A 14,998-nucleotide genomic window follows, 5' to 3' on the forward strand; every position below is an offset into this window, starting at 1 on the left:
CAGAGCCTAAGATTCACAGCAAAGTATTATAAAAGCCAGTGCTAGTCCTTCTGCACTACTCCTCACCAGTCTGCACAGGCTTGCTTCCATTTTCTTTGTGAGAGTGGTGGAACCAAAGGAAGACCCACACTTGAATCATCCACAGGAGGTCCTGCCTCTCACAACTGACTATGCTGAGACACACCAGGCTCCAGATTAATTTTGCATTGATTTGCAGAAACTCTGCTAGGCTCTATGCCCCATATATAGATCAAACATAATTTGGATTCATCATTACCAATAAGACTGAACAAGAATTAAAAGAAAGAAATTAAAGAATAAGAGTAATGAATTAAAAATACATCAGGAATGCAAAAAACAGAAACATCTCCCGAAAGAATAAAAGGCAATGTTTTAATTGGTAACTTCCAAAAAACCAAACCAAAACAAAAAATCCCCAGCAAAACCAAAAAATCCCCACTCCTGTGTCACTGGAATAAATATAATCAAATTCTTTACATGCTTAGGTATTTCCTAGCTTGTTCAAATGGCGTATTTAATTTTTGATTTATAAATCAAGGGATATTGCTCTCTGCCATAAGATACATTCCACTGGGTCTCAAAGTCTTTAGCAGATTCACACTGTGCGTACTTTCTCCTGATGGTTTCACATTCACGTTCATCAACACTCAGCGTAAGAACCATAAACAAAGCCCTTTCTCAGATGCACACATGCAGTTCCCATTGACTTTGCTGGATTTTCAGCTGACTTCAATCAGAACTCTGCACATGCAGAATGGCAAATCTTGGCTCTGCACATTTAATAAAATTACATCACTAGATACCTTATAAATGAAGGACAATGAAGGCCATACTGAAAAATAATATAAATTGAAAACCCAAAACTGTAGCCAAATAAGTTCAAATTTCAGCTAGGTTTTCCCAGAACAATAAAAAGGGTGCACATTTTAGGCAAGATGAAATGAAACACCTGTAATATTTGATTTACCAGAGTGTGCCCTGCCTCTTTTAGCAGGACAAAACGTGAAAGCCAGCTATCTACATAGGCAATGACCTTATTGTTTCAGGTATAGCAATGATATTGGCATGTGAAACAATAAAGGTCAAGTTACAAGCTGTGATTTGCTAAGTCATTATCTGCCTCTGTATCCATGCTCCATGAGCTATGAAGCTCATTGCAAGTCAATTTAAAGTGTAGAACACCACAGCAGAAAAAGTAATTAATCTTCATATTAATAACTAATATTATTTTTTAATCTATTCTAATAGTGGTATTTTAAAGATACTAGGAGTATCGATCTTAAACCCTTCAACCCTCTTTCCCACCTGGTCAAAAGAACACTGTAACAAAAATCCTACACAACTCAGGAAAAACAGTTCCCTTCCAAATTTCAAATGACATTTTGCAGCACAATTTCTGCCAGGTACATTAGGTAATAAACACTATGCAAAGCAACAGCACGTGTGTTTTCTCCAAATTTCTTCCCTTTATTTTACTTTTACTCATTCCATGATCTAATAAACTGTATCTTTTTACTGCATCTTTAAAAATATCTACCTATTAGGATGAAGAATATTCTGACTTCTAAAAATCCAGCTACCAACAGGCTTCCTTACACTTTCTGTTTGTCTGACAAGCACTTGTTAGCCTGCAATTACAAGTTTATACGCAGAAGTACTCAGGGATGGAAACCACAGAGGGGGGCTTGATGTTCATGTATAGTTTTCCCCCCCTCTAAGCAGGAACATCTCTGATGATTTTCACACTTAAATAGGAGAACAGATTTTATGAATCATTTTTTCTTCCTAGCTGGAACAACCCTTATTCCCAATTGCATTAGAATACTGAGTCACTTTGCATCAAGTTGGTCATTACTGGCAAGCCAAGGGAGAGAGGAGGAAAGTGGACAAAATGCTCTGAAGCTACATGTGTGATAGGAAATGTATCAGGCTGCTTCTTGAAACAAATTATTTAAAATCACAGAAAAAAATCACCGCAATAAAACTCACAGAAGGAAAAACTATTTCATAATTATTGAAAACGTCCAGCAAACTAATACTGATGATCAAAGAGACTGTAAAGACTTTTTCTTTCCCCTCTTCTCTTTTAATGAAACAAGGTCTAGCCTGATACAAATGCTGAGTCGTACTGGTCATCCATGCTAGATTATCCACTAAGTTAAATAATTAATGTGGTAGAATCTGTTTCTCCCAAACTATGGCACTTTCAAATGAATAGTTATGAGATTTGGTGGGGCTCTGCTCTCTCCAAATCACCTCCCCTCCTAACATCCCATCCTGACGCTGACAGCCTGTGAAGACACTCATTTGGCTCAGGACTCCTTCATGTAACTCCAGGTTTACTTTCTGTTGTCTCTGGTGGAGCACGAGTTTAGAGAATTTAGTGTGTTACAAAGAACATTCATTCTAGCTTAAACTTTCCAACAGGGACAGGGCTGGTGCGAGGAGGGAGCTACTAGTTTATTTTAAATGCATAGCATGGCTATTTGATGATGTAAATAAAAGTAGATACCTTATACAATCGTTTTTCAAGAAAGTTGATTTTAAAGGGGTAAGAAAGAAAGGAAAAAAACCCAAAACAACACACAGGCCAAAGACTCTGCTTTTCTGCGTGTCCTGTTTAAGCAATGACATATGAAGAACTTTACGTTCAAACAATTACCTGGTGCTTTAAATAGGACACTAAGGCAATAACATTTTAAAATGTATTCACACAGCCTAAAACTAATCCTACTCCCGGGAATACCAGTGCAAATCAGAGTAACTTCTCAGAGGTCAACTGAAGTACACCAGCATAAAATAAATGTGAGACAGAAGAGAATCAGGCCCCATCTACCTCTATTTTAATGCAGAGGTTGCAGATCATCTGCAATGATAAAGTGAACAACATAAATATAACTGACATCTATTCAATTGATCTCACATCCTGCCGACTATTCACAGCTCCAAATATAGGGCTGAAGAACAATGGTTCGAGGAAGAGAGGCAGAAACCCCGGTTCTAACCAGTTCACACATTCCAATTTGCTAATACCTCTGACTTGAATTGCCTTCATCTCCCCACACGGCTAAATCCTTATAGATTTGACATTGTGTCCCCCCCACACCTCCCGAAGAACAATTTCTCCTACAACAAAATAAATTATACAGTGCTGCAAGAGATGCACAGGAGAGAAGATAAATGCAAAAAATATGTGCAAACAGGAAAACCTACAAACAAGCAAGAAAATTCCGATCTAACATACCACATATATACATAAGGCACTAGCAAATGAATTAATTATTTGGAAATCTAGCACTAAGAATGGCATATGTGCAGGGGAAGACTAAAATATGAGGCTATTTCAAAGTATGGTGTCATTTGTGCTAATTTAAGTGGATCTGTAATTATTTCCTACAACTTCATGATGTCCTGAACCAGCTTCCCCCTCCCCTGCAAGGCTGATAAAAGGATCCTTGGCAACACACTAAATGTATCATTCAGTGTATTGAATACTATCGAGAAAAAGCACTGAATTACACTGAAACAAAGAACATTAGGTGCGAATATCACCACCTCCAGGAAAAGAGCACCTTTACCTACTTATCACATCAGTAAACGCAGGCATTCTTATACCTCTGTTACCTGCATCTAATGGTATTTGCTATATTTCACAAAGTTAAGGTGAATTTTACCTCAAATCTACTTAAGCTCGAGCTCTTTGACCGAGACTTCTTGCGGAGATAGACTGAGAAGAACCGACGCACTGTGAACTTCTTCATATTCATGTCCATTGCCCTGTCCCAGCTGCGGCGCGGAGCACGAAGGAGCCGCGGCGCCGGCGGCGAAAGCTAGCGCATCCCGATTGCCCCCTATTTATATCCACAGGCAGGAGATCCTCCGAAGCGTCTGTTTCTGCTCATCAAGCCAGGCACAGCGAGACCTGCAAGAGGTACGCTGCCGGAGCCATGGGAGCCCAGAGCCAGATGCTTGCTGTTCGGAGCATAAAAGCGTTATACTCCCTTCTCGCTTCCCTCTGTTTACATTTCGGTACGGCGAGCCCAACTCTCTCCCCGCTGCCTCTCCCCGTTGCCTTAGGTCCTACTACGCCCAATCAGGCTCTGCTCTGGTTGCACGCAGAATCAGCGCCGGCAGATGACAGCTCCTGCGTCCCAGGCGTAGCAGGTTTGAGACAAATACTAGATGTGTCTATTGCTTTTGCACTCCCTCTCCTCTCAGTCAGGCTCTTTCAATTTCCTGCTTTCTGAATCACATGGGGAATAGGCACATGCTGCACTTCTGTTTTTAGCTCAGAATTCAGACGCTGCTATAATTACTGAGGGCTGTGGTGGTCAGATCCGAGAAGAAATCAGCTCCCTCGTGAGAGTCGCTCCTGGAAGAAAGCTGAAAGTCGTAGTGCCCCCACTGCCAGAGAAGAAGAGTCTGAACCTACTTTTATAATGGGGAGTATGCAAAATAACACTGCGCCCCCACCCCAACCCCAACCCCCCAAAACTGAAAAGCTTAACATCCTGTTCACAATCACCCACCTGCTTTACATTGAAATACCTAACGCTGGCACAGCTCTGAAAATAGAAGCACAATCTAAATGGTAAATATTACTATTCTTATTGTACTACAGCAGGGAGCTACAGCCCTTCTAGGAGTTTAAATATGTACAGTTATTTACAGGCTGTAATTATGAGCTGCTAACTATACTGGCAAGCATGCAGACTTACAGCTGCACCCCCACATACCCTCAATGAAATCACATTTTTCAGCTTGTCTTCAAAAACTAATGAATCTCACTGTAATCCAGAGACCAAAGAGCTTTCTCTGCCTGCTGTGCACAGCTCAGACTCCTTGTCCATGGCAGTCTTTCCTTTCTGACCACTAAGGAGCACCCAGACACGCCTTTCTTCCATAACCTCATATGGAAAGGGAATTACTCTGATGACTTATTAATGACTCAGATAAATAAGCCCAAGGAGAGCTGACACCACTACAGCATGAGAAGACACTCGGAGGTTAAATGACAATACCACGACAGTCCATCTGCTCTAAAAGAGAGATGCATTTTGCTTTAATTGCATGTTTGGTCTCTGCTAAAAACTACTTTTGTTGGTAATGCCTGTCACTACCTGCTTTGTTCACAGGTTCTCTGTCCCACTCTTCTGTAAAAAGCTCACCATAGTCTATATGTACCCAGAAAAGTATCAATAAATAAATAAATAAATTGGCATTTATGGTTTCATTAAAACTCTGTCTATTCTGTGATTCTAGAAGCCCTTTGCCATTACAGTTGTGTTGTCTCCCCGCTAAAAATCCTGGAACAGAGGCAACTGTCTCAAGAAAAAACTCAGGTATCTATAGGTACACCAAAACCCTTTCCAGAAGCAAAACAATAATTAGTTGGTCAATGACAAAATTATTTGCTGATGCAGCCTCTCTAGTCAAGTTTTGTGTCTCCTCACAACCCTGCTGCAGTAAAATCTGCAGTGGCACAAAGGCCTCAGGCACTCACCTGATTACCTGACCTCCTCTCACCTGTTCTGCCACACCACACAGCTGCTGCTGCTACTTCTTCTGTTCTGCCCTTTGCTTGGCAAAGAGGTGTCCTGACATGGGCTGGACCAGGCTTTGTGCTGGCAAAGGCTTTTGGCAGCCTCACACATTCCTACCTGTGTAAGCCACTAGAGTTTTAAAAAGCCATCAGACAAGTTCAGGGTAGGTCCCTGAAACCTTCCCATCACAGGCATATCCCTGGACACTGACATCTTGATTAATGCAGAGGAGTGGTGATTTCCCAGCTTTGAATGCATAGTGCTGTGTGTAATAATAAGCAGTATGTGAGTGCCTGTTATCATGTAGACCAGTAGATATATCACAACCTTCCTAACCCGTTACATACATAGTGATATCACATACAAGGATGTGCAGTCACCATTAAATGTACCTGTGCTGTAACAAACGTCCAAGAAAATTACACAGGCTGTGACTTAATACCTAACTATCAGGTACACTTATTACATTCAGAATTTTGTTCTTGACCACAAAAATAATTTTAAAAAATGAGCTACAATGTATTGACAATTAATTATACATGTCAGAGCAAAAACTAGTCTTGGATGCTAAAAGTTAAACTCTAACATGGAGAGCATGCCTAGGCTAGGAAGTAACTCTCTCACACCCCTGCCAAGCCTCAGGCATGGAAATAGGCATGATCTTGCTTTCTTACTCCTCTTTCAGATAGGTGATTAGGGATTAAATACAGAAGGACAACCAACCACCAGTGCCAGGACATTGCTCCTCACCTACTGGGCAGCAGAGATATTGCAGATTATCTTCCAATTGCAAAAAGCAAAAGCAACTGAGATGCAAAAATGTACATAAAAAAAGAGCACAAATACAGAAATAAGACAAAATACATATGCATGTAATACTAGCATATGGATAGGGATAAATATATGAAGAGCAAATTCTACTACAGTTCCATTCAGATTGCATGCTTCAAGACATTGAACTTAACTTTGCTTCAGAAAAACAGATAAGAGACTTCAAAAACATTAACTCAAACTTTCACATAGTCAGACAATATCCACTTCTCACAATGATTCTAATAAAAAGGAGTAAACAAAAAAATAGATTAAATTGGAACATACATAATTATATTTATAAACATACAACTGTCAGATTAACCTGTGACGTTAAAAATTAATTGCACTTAGAAATTCATGTTTGTAAATTATTTCTCATCTCCCCTCTGAGCAACTTTAACTGCTGAGAAACTTGATAAAAAAAGAAAATCACCAAATGTCTCTGTTTAAGATAAGAATAAACAATAAAAATGGTGGAGTGTACATATGGCACAGTATTACACCAATGTTACACAGTATTACACCAGTAATACTGATCTGTTTTCTGAAAGATACTTGTTAAAACTAGAATCGTATTTGCTGGGACACACACAAAAAAATAAATACAATACCATGGCCGCCCCTCCTCCCAGTGAGCTTAATAGCAAAATAAAGTTTACTTCAACTGGAAAAAGGCTTAAAAACACCCAAAAATCCAAAAGCCTGTAGCTGGGATTCAAGCCAAACTCTTCAACTGAAACCACTTGAAATTAGGTATTACATAGTCTGGGCTGAAATTTTTAAAAGATAAATGGAGAATTCCCCATCAATATCTAATGAAAGCCAAAGGTCCTTTCTTCATGTGTACAGATGGACCATACCAAGAGCAGTAAAAGACTGAAGGACCCAGACTTAGAAAATTAACATGGGCCAGTGAAACAGCCTGCACAGAACCCAAGCAAGAAGGCTGACAGTAGCCAATGCCAGATGAGTCATCAATTTCTAAATGACGGAACATGCAAATCCAAGACATCTACCACAAATTCGATGATATAATTACTGAGAGAAATTTTGTATTACTACATTACACAGCACATCAGGCCCTATATCCAAATTGAGTCTTCAATCAGTATTACCTATCTTTCCTCAATAAATTCATCAGAAAGCCAGAAAAAGATCCAGAGAAAGCATCAGAAGCAGTGACACCATCGACAGAACAAATAAGATTAGCAGAACATGATATGCAGAGAAAAAAATGAGGCTCCCATAATAGAGGTTCAAGAGACAATGCTACAGAAAAGGTGAATTACACAGTGCCATTTATGCTCTCATTAAGGAAAATCAGGAGCAAGAGCAGATGTTTCCAAGAGACACCAGTCAGCAGAATAAGGAACAACACTTTCCCCCAGGTGATTAGATGGTATATGACTTTCAGTGATTGCTGTTTTCTCATCTTGAATGCTGGACAAATTGCCATATGGCTTTTGTTTCCTCAGTGAGTGAGGTGGTTATTTTTCTGATTGATGCTTCTTTAAATAATATATGATGAGCTTTACCCAAAGAAATGCTTGGGCTTTGATCTCATTAGACCAGTGTACCAATGTCATTATCAGCCTTTCCGCTGCCATACATTAAGTACCTTATCCTGTTTTGCATGCCACTTACTGCACTAGAGTTTTCTCTCTCTCAAAAAAAGGTATACTGCCCTGCCAGCACTGTGGAGTACAGTGACTTGCCATCTTAGACATTCTCACCAGCAGTGACAAGTGATTAGCAATGTTGGCTGGATCGGGATGTAAGGGAATAGGCAGGAAAGAAAGTGCTTTTTCTCCCTTCTCTGACCTCCTGGCTGTGTATCACAAGCTTCAGTAATTTTCAACCTTTTCTGTACATGAACTATGAGAAGCTTCCAGTGGAGGTGCAGGCCCTTTCAGCCATTTTGCAAATTAAAATCACTGCTCAGAAGGAAGAAGAAAGCAAAGTCATACAACTTGTCTAACTGGGTCCAATAAACTGCCAGGACACAGGCTCCTTGGACACAGTCTTCTCTATTCCTAAGAGCAACATAACAGCCCTACAATGCCAGTTTAATCTTGCACTTGTAATCTCAAGACCTCAGGAGTCTGAGTAAAAGCAGAGTATCTCTTTTACCCACATATATGTAATGCCCTTGTTGCTAAAAGCACTATGCAACACACTGGCAATTATATGAAAAGCAACTAGTATAAATATAGTGCAGCAACTACAGGAGAGAATTACTTGCTTTGAAAAGACCCATTTTGCTCAATATGGTGATATTCCAATAAGTGGATTCCATTCAACAGTTTCAAATATTCCTAAAAATGGGAACCAAAATAAATTCTCAGTAGATTTGAAATCACTATTTTGCAGGGATGCAAGTAGCTTAGGTAGAAAGAAAAGTACTGAAGACTTTCCAATAGACTACTTCAGCAGTAAGATAAAAAAAATTTACACACATGGCACTAGGAGGATGAACCATCTCTGTGCCATACTGGTGCAGAAGAGTCATAGAATATCACAAGTTGGAAAGGCCTGCAAGGATCCTTGAGTCCAGCTCCTGGCCCAGCACAGGACAACCCCAAGAGTCACACCATGTGTCTGAGAGCATTGTCCAAATGCTTCTTGAACTCTGTCAGGCTTGGTGCTGTGACCACTTCCCTGGGGAGCCTGTTCCAGTGCCCAGCCACCCTCTGGGTGAAAAACCTTTTCCTAACATATAACCTAAACCTTCCCTGACAGAGCTTCATGACATTGAGGTCTCCTTGGTGCAGTTGCCTAAAAATCTACTTCCTCAATTCCTCCTAAGCACTCACTAGTCACATGATGATAAGTGTTACTTTCACATACATCAAATGAGCCTCACTATGAGGACAATGGCTTGTTCTTATTCGTGCAGGGAGAACTAGGACTGTTGCAGAAATAATAGCTCCAGGACAAGAGAATAATTTTTGCTTGAGTTTTCAGCAGATGAAAGATGTTTTAACTCTCACAAAAGCATCTCGTGTTTAGTGCTTGAACATCAGATCAGCAAGTGTCACAATTGCTGCATTGACTGTTCCCATATGTACATTGCTTCTTACAGATACAGAAACGTGCAACAACAACACTGACCACACACATGTCACTTGGCTGTAGCCTACTTCTAGGATGGAGATTACATTGTGTAGCAATCTGTATGGAAGAGTGTCAGCTTCAATTTCCTTTTTTGCTTTTTAGGGATGTCACCCAGCATTTCACTTTCCTGGATGATACTATATACTGGTCTTGTTAGATTTTGGTGGCTTAGACAGAAGTATAAGACAAAGAACCCAAAAACCTAATCTCCTTTATATTACATAAACTTCTACTCCAACATGGATGAAGGAGATTGCTGAAGATAAAATTCTGCTTTCTTTTCTTCGGATAATAAGCAGAAAATCATACTGTTCTTTCATAAAAGACTGGAAGTTTTCTGGAAGGAAGGATGCTACTTAGTAACTGAAGTATAAACAGTCTTATCATATGAATATTTATGAATATCTACTTTGAGTGAACATTCTACAATAGAAAATTGGATGGAAGAATTTCATTATGCACAGCATATGTTTAGTGTTTATTCAGACTAGCCATGAACACTACTAAAAAAAGTGGCCTTTGTTAGAAATCTGCTAATAGGCAAATTTACCTTGATAGGCTCTGAAAGATATCACAAGCCTAACAGGAGAAATAATGCAAGGAACATTTACTGAAGCCCCTGTTTCTACTTCTGATAATCATCGACAGAGCAAACTGACACTTAAGTAAGGACAAAAGCCAGACCACTGTTTGCCATTGAAACCTCAAGAAACAGACAAACATATAAAGGGGCTTGCAAATTTTCACTCAGGAAAGTACCAATGTTAGGTAAAATTTTTCCCTTCCATTATTGAATAAAATTACACATATGAGGTACAAAAGTTAACTTGATAGAGAAAAAGCATCATACATAGTTGAACTGAGTGACCTGAATGAATATCCTTCTTCTATATCTGACGCTATTTTGTATGACCTTGAAGAACCTTAAACTCTCTGGCTACGTCTAGCTCCAGGGCATGTACAAAATCCAGCAACATCCTGGATCTACTATCAGATATGGGGGCATGGATTTTATCCTTTTTCTCTTATTCTTTCCAACTGGCATCTCCTGCCCCCAGTGAAAAAAATGCAGGTATTTTTTAGCCAGAAAGGAGACAGAGTGCACTCTAGAGAGGTTCCTGATTTTGACAAGTGGGTGTGTAAACTCAGGACCCTAAAGGTTTGCACCTGCTCTGCAGAGCAGAGAGAAAACTGCTTCAAATATCCTTCCATAAAATGGGGCTGAAACATTCTGCCACTGCATGAGAGCACTTTCAGAGTAAACATAATAAACATATTTGTTCATAGCCAAAATTTTAGTTTAAGACTGGCACATATTTGCTAGATTTGTTTACAGAAACAGATTAACTATGAGTAATGTCAAAGAATAAACCAATGGGATATGTAAATTTACCTTGTAGACATTACATCTAGCAGGACAAATGACATATGGAATATTTTCAAAATATATTACACACCCAACACTGAAAACAGGGCTTCACATTGTATGAACACCTACCCCGTGTTAGACAGGACAAAAGTGAGCTTCACAAATGAAAAAAACAGTAGTCACACTTAAAATCTTTAGCATTAGCTTCCTTCCTGTTGAACTTGTATGGCTTTTCAGACAAATTTTGGAGGACAGCTTTAAATTACTGTAGTAACAGTACTTAATTCCAGATTACAGGCACAACTCTCCCTGCCTATTTTTGAAATAGAAGATGAAGAAACAGGCAGAGAAAAAAAAAGGTCTAAATTCTGTCTCTAATACAGCTATACAGGAAGTGTGAAATTGAAAAAAAAACCATGCAAAATCATTTTGACCTTCAAAAAGTTAGTTATATTCCATTTGATACATACAATCACATAATGATTTCTTAATTCACCCACAACAATATAGCCCAATGTCCCATTTTACTGCTAACAAATTAAAATCAGTACTAAACTCATCTTCCATCCACTTTATATAGTAAAGTTAAAGAAATTGGCATTAGTATTTCACAACACCAGAAATGTACGCTTGTGGCCAAGATGTTACAAAACTCTTCCTTAGTGAAATTGTCTACCTAAATACAGTGATTGTTCTTCAAACAAAAGGAAACTCCCTTTAATATGCAACGTGAATCTTAAATTCATTACTTTACAAGCAATGCTGCTGTTCGACTCCAACATTTTTTTTTGAAGCAATGAAAAATCCTGTAAGAACCACCTACCTTTGAACATAAATTTCTGTTAATGTCCCAAAGCAGCCATCTGCAGTGTACAGTGATATACATTCATTAAAATGTGACACCTTTGCCCTAATACCTTACTGGGATCTGATTTTGAATTCTGCTCTTTATAACTAACTTCACACACTTGTTATGCAATCTTACCATGCAAAGTGATGTAGGAAAGAATATGTACCAATTAGGAGACTGAGACTGTTCTTTTGCTTCAGCTACAAAAGGAGAAAATAGATATATACCTCAGATATGAGGAACAAATAAGGCAATTACTGCACAGACTTGTAACAAGGTTTCCCCTCCCTCCATTACAGACAAAAGAGACTTTTTACATCTTCCAAAGAGCTTTTCAAGGGCATCTTGCTCTAGTTGTGCTGCCTGGGGAACTGCAAGCAAGGCCATCTAGGCCTTTCAAAAAGGCACAGCAGAGCCTTGTTTCTGTATGTCTTGGGGACTAAAAACTGCTTTATTTATGATGATTCTAATAGGTTTTTAACATTTTGAATATCTCCTTTACTCCCTTCACTCACTCTAGAATTCTTTCCTCATCTCTTTTACTTTCTGTTCCTCAGACTTTTTCTTCAAAGGCATGGCTCACTCCTCTTAACTCAAGGAAGGTGAAATTACAACACCACCACAAACAAAACCCCTCAAAACAACAACAAAACCTTGAGCTTGAAGGGAGAAGAATTGCTTTCTAATATTTAATTTTTAGAAACTATTTTACGGTACATCTCCGGACTTCAGAAGGTCCAAAAAGATGCAAGAAGAAATATGAGTGAGAAGGAACTAGAAAGCAATATTCAGGGGGCTATACCTGTCATGTAAAAACACACAGGCTGGTAAAAGAAAGATGGAGAGAAATCCTTTTAGCAGCATGATGGAATTTTTAAAGTATTATTGTGTGTCTTCTAGCACACATAGCTTTAAAATCTTTTGGCTGCTGGAGTCATGGCAGTGCACGAGAAACATCAGATTTGAAACATCCCCAGTTGGTGTCTGGTCACCATTGGTGTACCCCAGGGCTCAGTATTGGAGCCAATCCTGTTTAATATCTTTATTGATGATCTGGATGAGGAGATTGAGTGCACCTTCATGAATTTTGCAAACAACGCCAAGTTGGGGGTGTGTGTTGATCTGCTGGAGGGTAGGAGGGCTCTGCAGAGCGATCTGATAGGCTGGATCAATGGGCTGAGGCCAGCTGTATGAGGCTCGACCAGGCCAAGTACCAGGTCCTGCACTTCAGTCACAACAATCCATGTGGCACTACAGGCTTGGAGAAGAGGGGCTGGAAAGTTGCCTGGTAGAAAAGGAACATGGGGGTCCTGTTTGACAGCTGGCTGGACATGAGCCAGCAGTGTGCCCAGGTAGCCAAGAAGGCCAGTGGCATCCTGGCTTGTATCAGAAATAATGTGGCCAGCAGGATGAGGGCAGTGCCCTGTACTCGCATGGGTGAGGCTGCACCTTGATCCTGTGTTCAGTTTTGGGCCCTGCACTACAAGAAGAACATTGAGAACATAGCTGAAAGGAGGATGCAGTGAGGTGAGGGTTGCCCTCTTCCGCCAGACATCTAGGGATAGGACAATAGGAAATGGCCTCAATTTCTGCCAGGGGAGGTTTAGATTGAATATTAGAAAAATTTTCTTCATGAAAGGGTTGTCAAGCATTGGAACTTCCTGCCCAGGGAAGTGGTTGAGTCACCACCCCTGAAGGTACTTAAAAGATGTGTAGATGTGGCACTTAGGGACATGGTTTGGTGGTGGACTTGGCAGTGCTGGGCTAATGATTGGACTTGATGATCTCAGAGGTCTTTCCCAACCTAAATGATTCTATGATTTCACTGAAGAAGAAAATACAACTGCCCTGGCCCACTTAACCTGCTGCAAGATGAGTGCAGCTAGAAGACATGCTGGGAAACAAAGACTGAAACAAGTTCTTCATGGGAAGGAGTGGAGCTAAAGGCACCTGCTTCCCACAGGGCTAGACATGGGTTTGAAGGCTGTGTGGAGGTTTGTTTTATTTTAGATAAAAGATCTTGGCTCAATCAGAGGAATATCATTAGTCCTGGCATAACCCCTCACTTGTGGCCTCACTCTGCCATCTCCAGGCCATCATTTTGTTCTTCCTCTGTGTTGGCACGACTATTCACATAGCCACAGAATGAACCAAACTGGAGAACTGGTCCAAATTAAAACTGGGTAGAAAACCACTCCAGAATACTACTTTTAAACGAGTTCAGTTCCCTGGTCTGAATCAGTGTAGAAATATCTGTGCCTACTCAATATTTTTTTCCTGTGGTAGGGGCAGGAATGTGTTCTTGTGAGATGGCTCTGCCTCTTCTGTTGGCAGGGATGGGTTACACCAACACAAACTGTCGGTTTCCCAGATATGAAGCTGGCATGGTACAGCTGCCTGGCCCAGCAGAACTGGAATCACTGACCAGGCCACGTCAAACTATCATTCAGATCATAGTGAAGGATAAGATAAAGACTGAAGGTTAAGATAACAGCTCTGGTATAGAAAGAACATTTTAAAATGTCTTAAAGTATTTTTCTCTATTATAAAACTAGCAGAAGCAAATTGGCTAAAACATACAAAACCTGGAATTACAGATTGACATTATATGCTTTCCAAAAAGGTTAATCTATAAAAGGCTTGCTTAAAAGTAAAAAGATCCCAAAATGGGTGAGACAGTAACGTATAGCTGTAATGCAGAAATTCAGGAGGCTGTTTAATTGACTCAAAAGTGCCAAGTCCACCCACTGGGAAAGCCACTAGAATTGATTGGGCTCCCCTTTAGTGCAGAAGCCCAACCACTGGGAGTGTAGTACAGAACTAAGACTGTGGTGTTAACTGGCACCACTCTAATTGATTTTCTGAATACTATTTTCTTGTATTTGTCTGATCTAATCTTCTGTGGCCGCTAATACTTGCCCTGTCAGTCAATTTCATGTTATGTCACTTCTGTATAACTGCACACACAAGTATGCACCTCTTACAAATCTCTGTACACATTTATGCTAGCACAGGCAGAACTTGAGCTCAGGTTAGATGCTACAGGTCTGAGACATCACTGTGAATGCAACTGGCATTCACATAGTTTGGATATGTTTGATGCACATTGCTCAGTGAATCTGAGAATCATTATCAAATGCAACTTGGATGTAATCACAGGTATCTAATCAACATACAACTTTCTTGAACTCTTACAAACTTGTTTTAATGCCATCACAAAATCATCATAGAGTTATTAAACTTTTCAGTACTTTTTGGTCTCACTGGGACACCGCCCAGAAACTCACT

General features: G+C 39.9%; 1 protein-coding gene across 4 annotated transcripts in view; it reads right to left on the minus strand.

Moving 5' to 3' along the window:
• RPS6KA2 (ribosomal protein S6 kinase A2) overlaps positions 1 to 14,998 on the minus strand; it is a 258,165-nt gene that overhangs the window by 172,302 nt on the left and 70,865 nt on the right. Inside the window, exon 1 of one of the 4 annotated variants that reach the window (XM_018077434.2) lies at positions 3,696 to 4,197. The exons of the other annotated variants lie outside the window; for them this stretch is intronic. Within the exon in view, the coding sequence (XP_017932923.1) occupies positions 3,696 to 3,794 (99 nt within the window). The 5' untranslated portion in view covers positions 3,795 to 4,197. Of the gene's footprint in view, positions 1 to 3,695; positions 4,198 to 14,998 lie in introns of those variants that run through there. 4 annotated transcript variants of the gene reach the window in all.

Source organism: Manacus vitellinus, unplaced genomic scaffold, assembly GCF_001715985.3.
Source record: "Manacus vitellinus isolate BGI_N305 unplaced genomic scaffold, ASM171598v3 scaffold_37_pilon, whole genome shotgun sequence".
Taxonomy (NCBI): domain Eukaryota; kingdom Metazoa; phylum Chordata; class Aves; order Passeriformes; family Pipridae; genus Manacus; species Manacus vitellinus.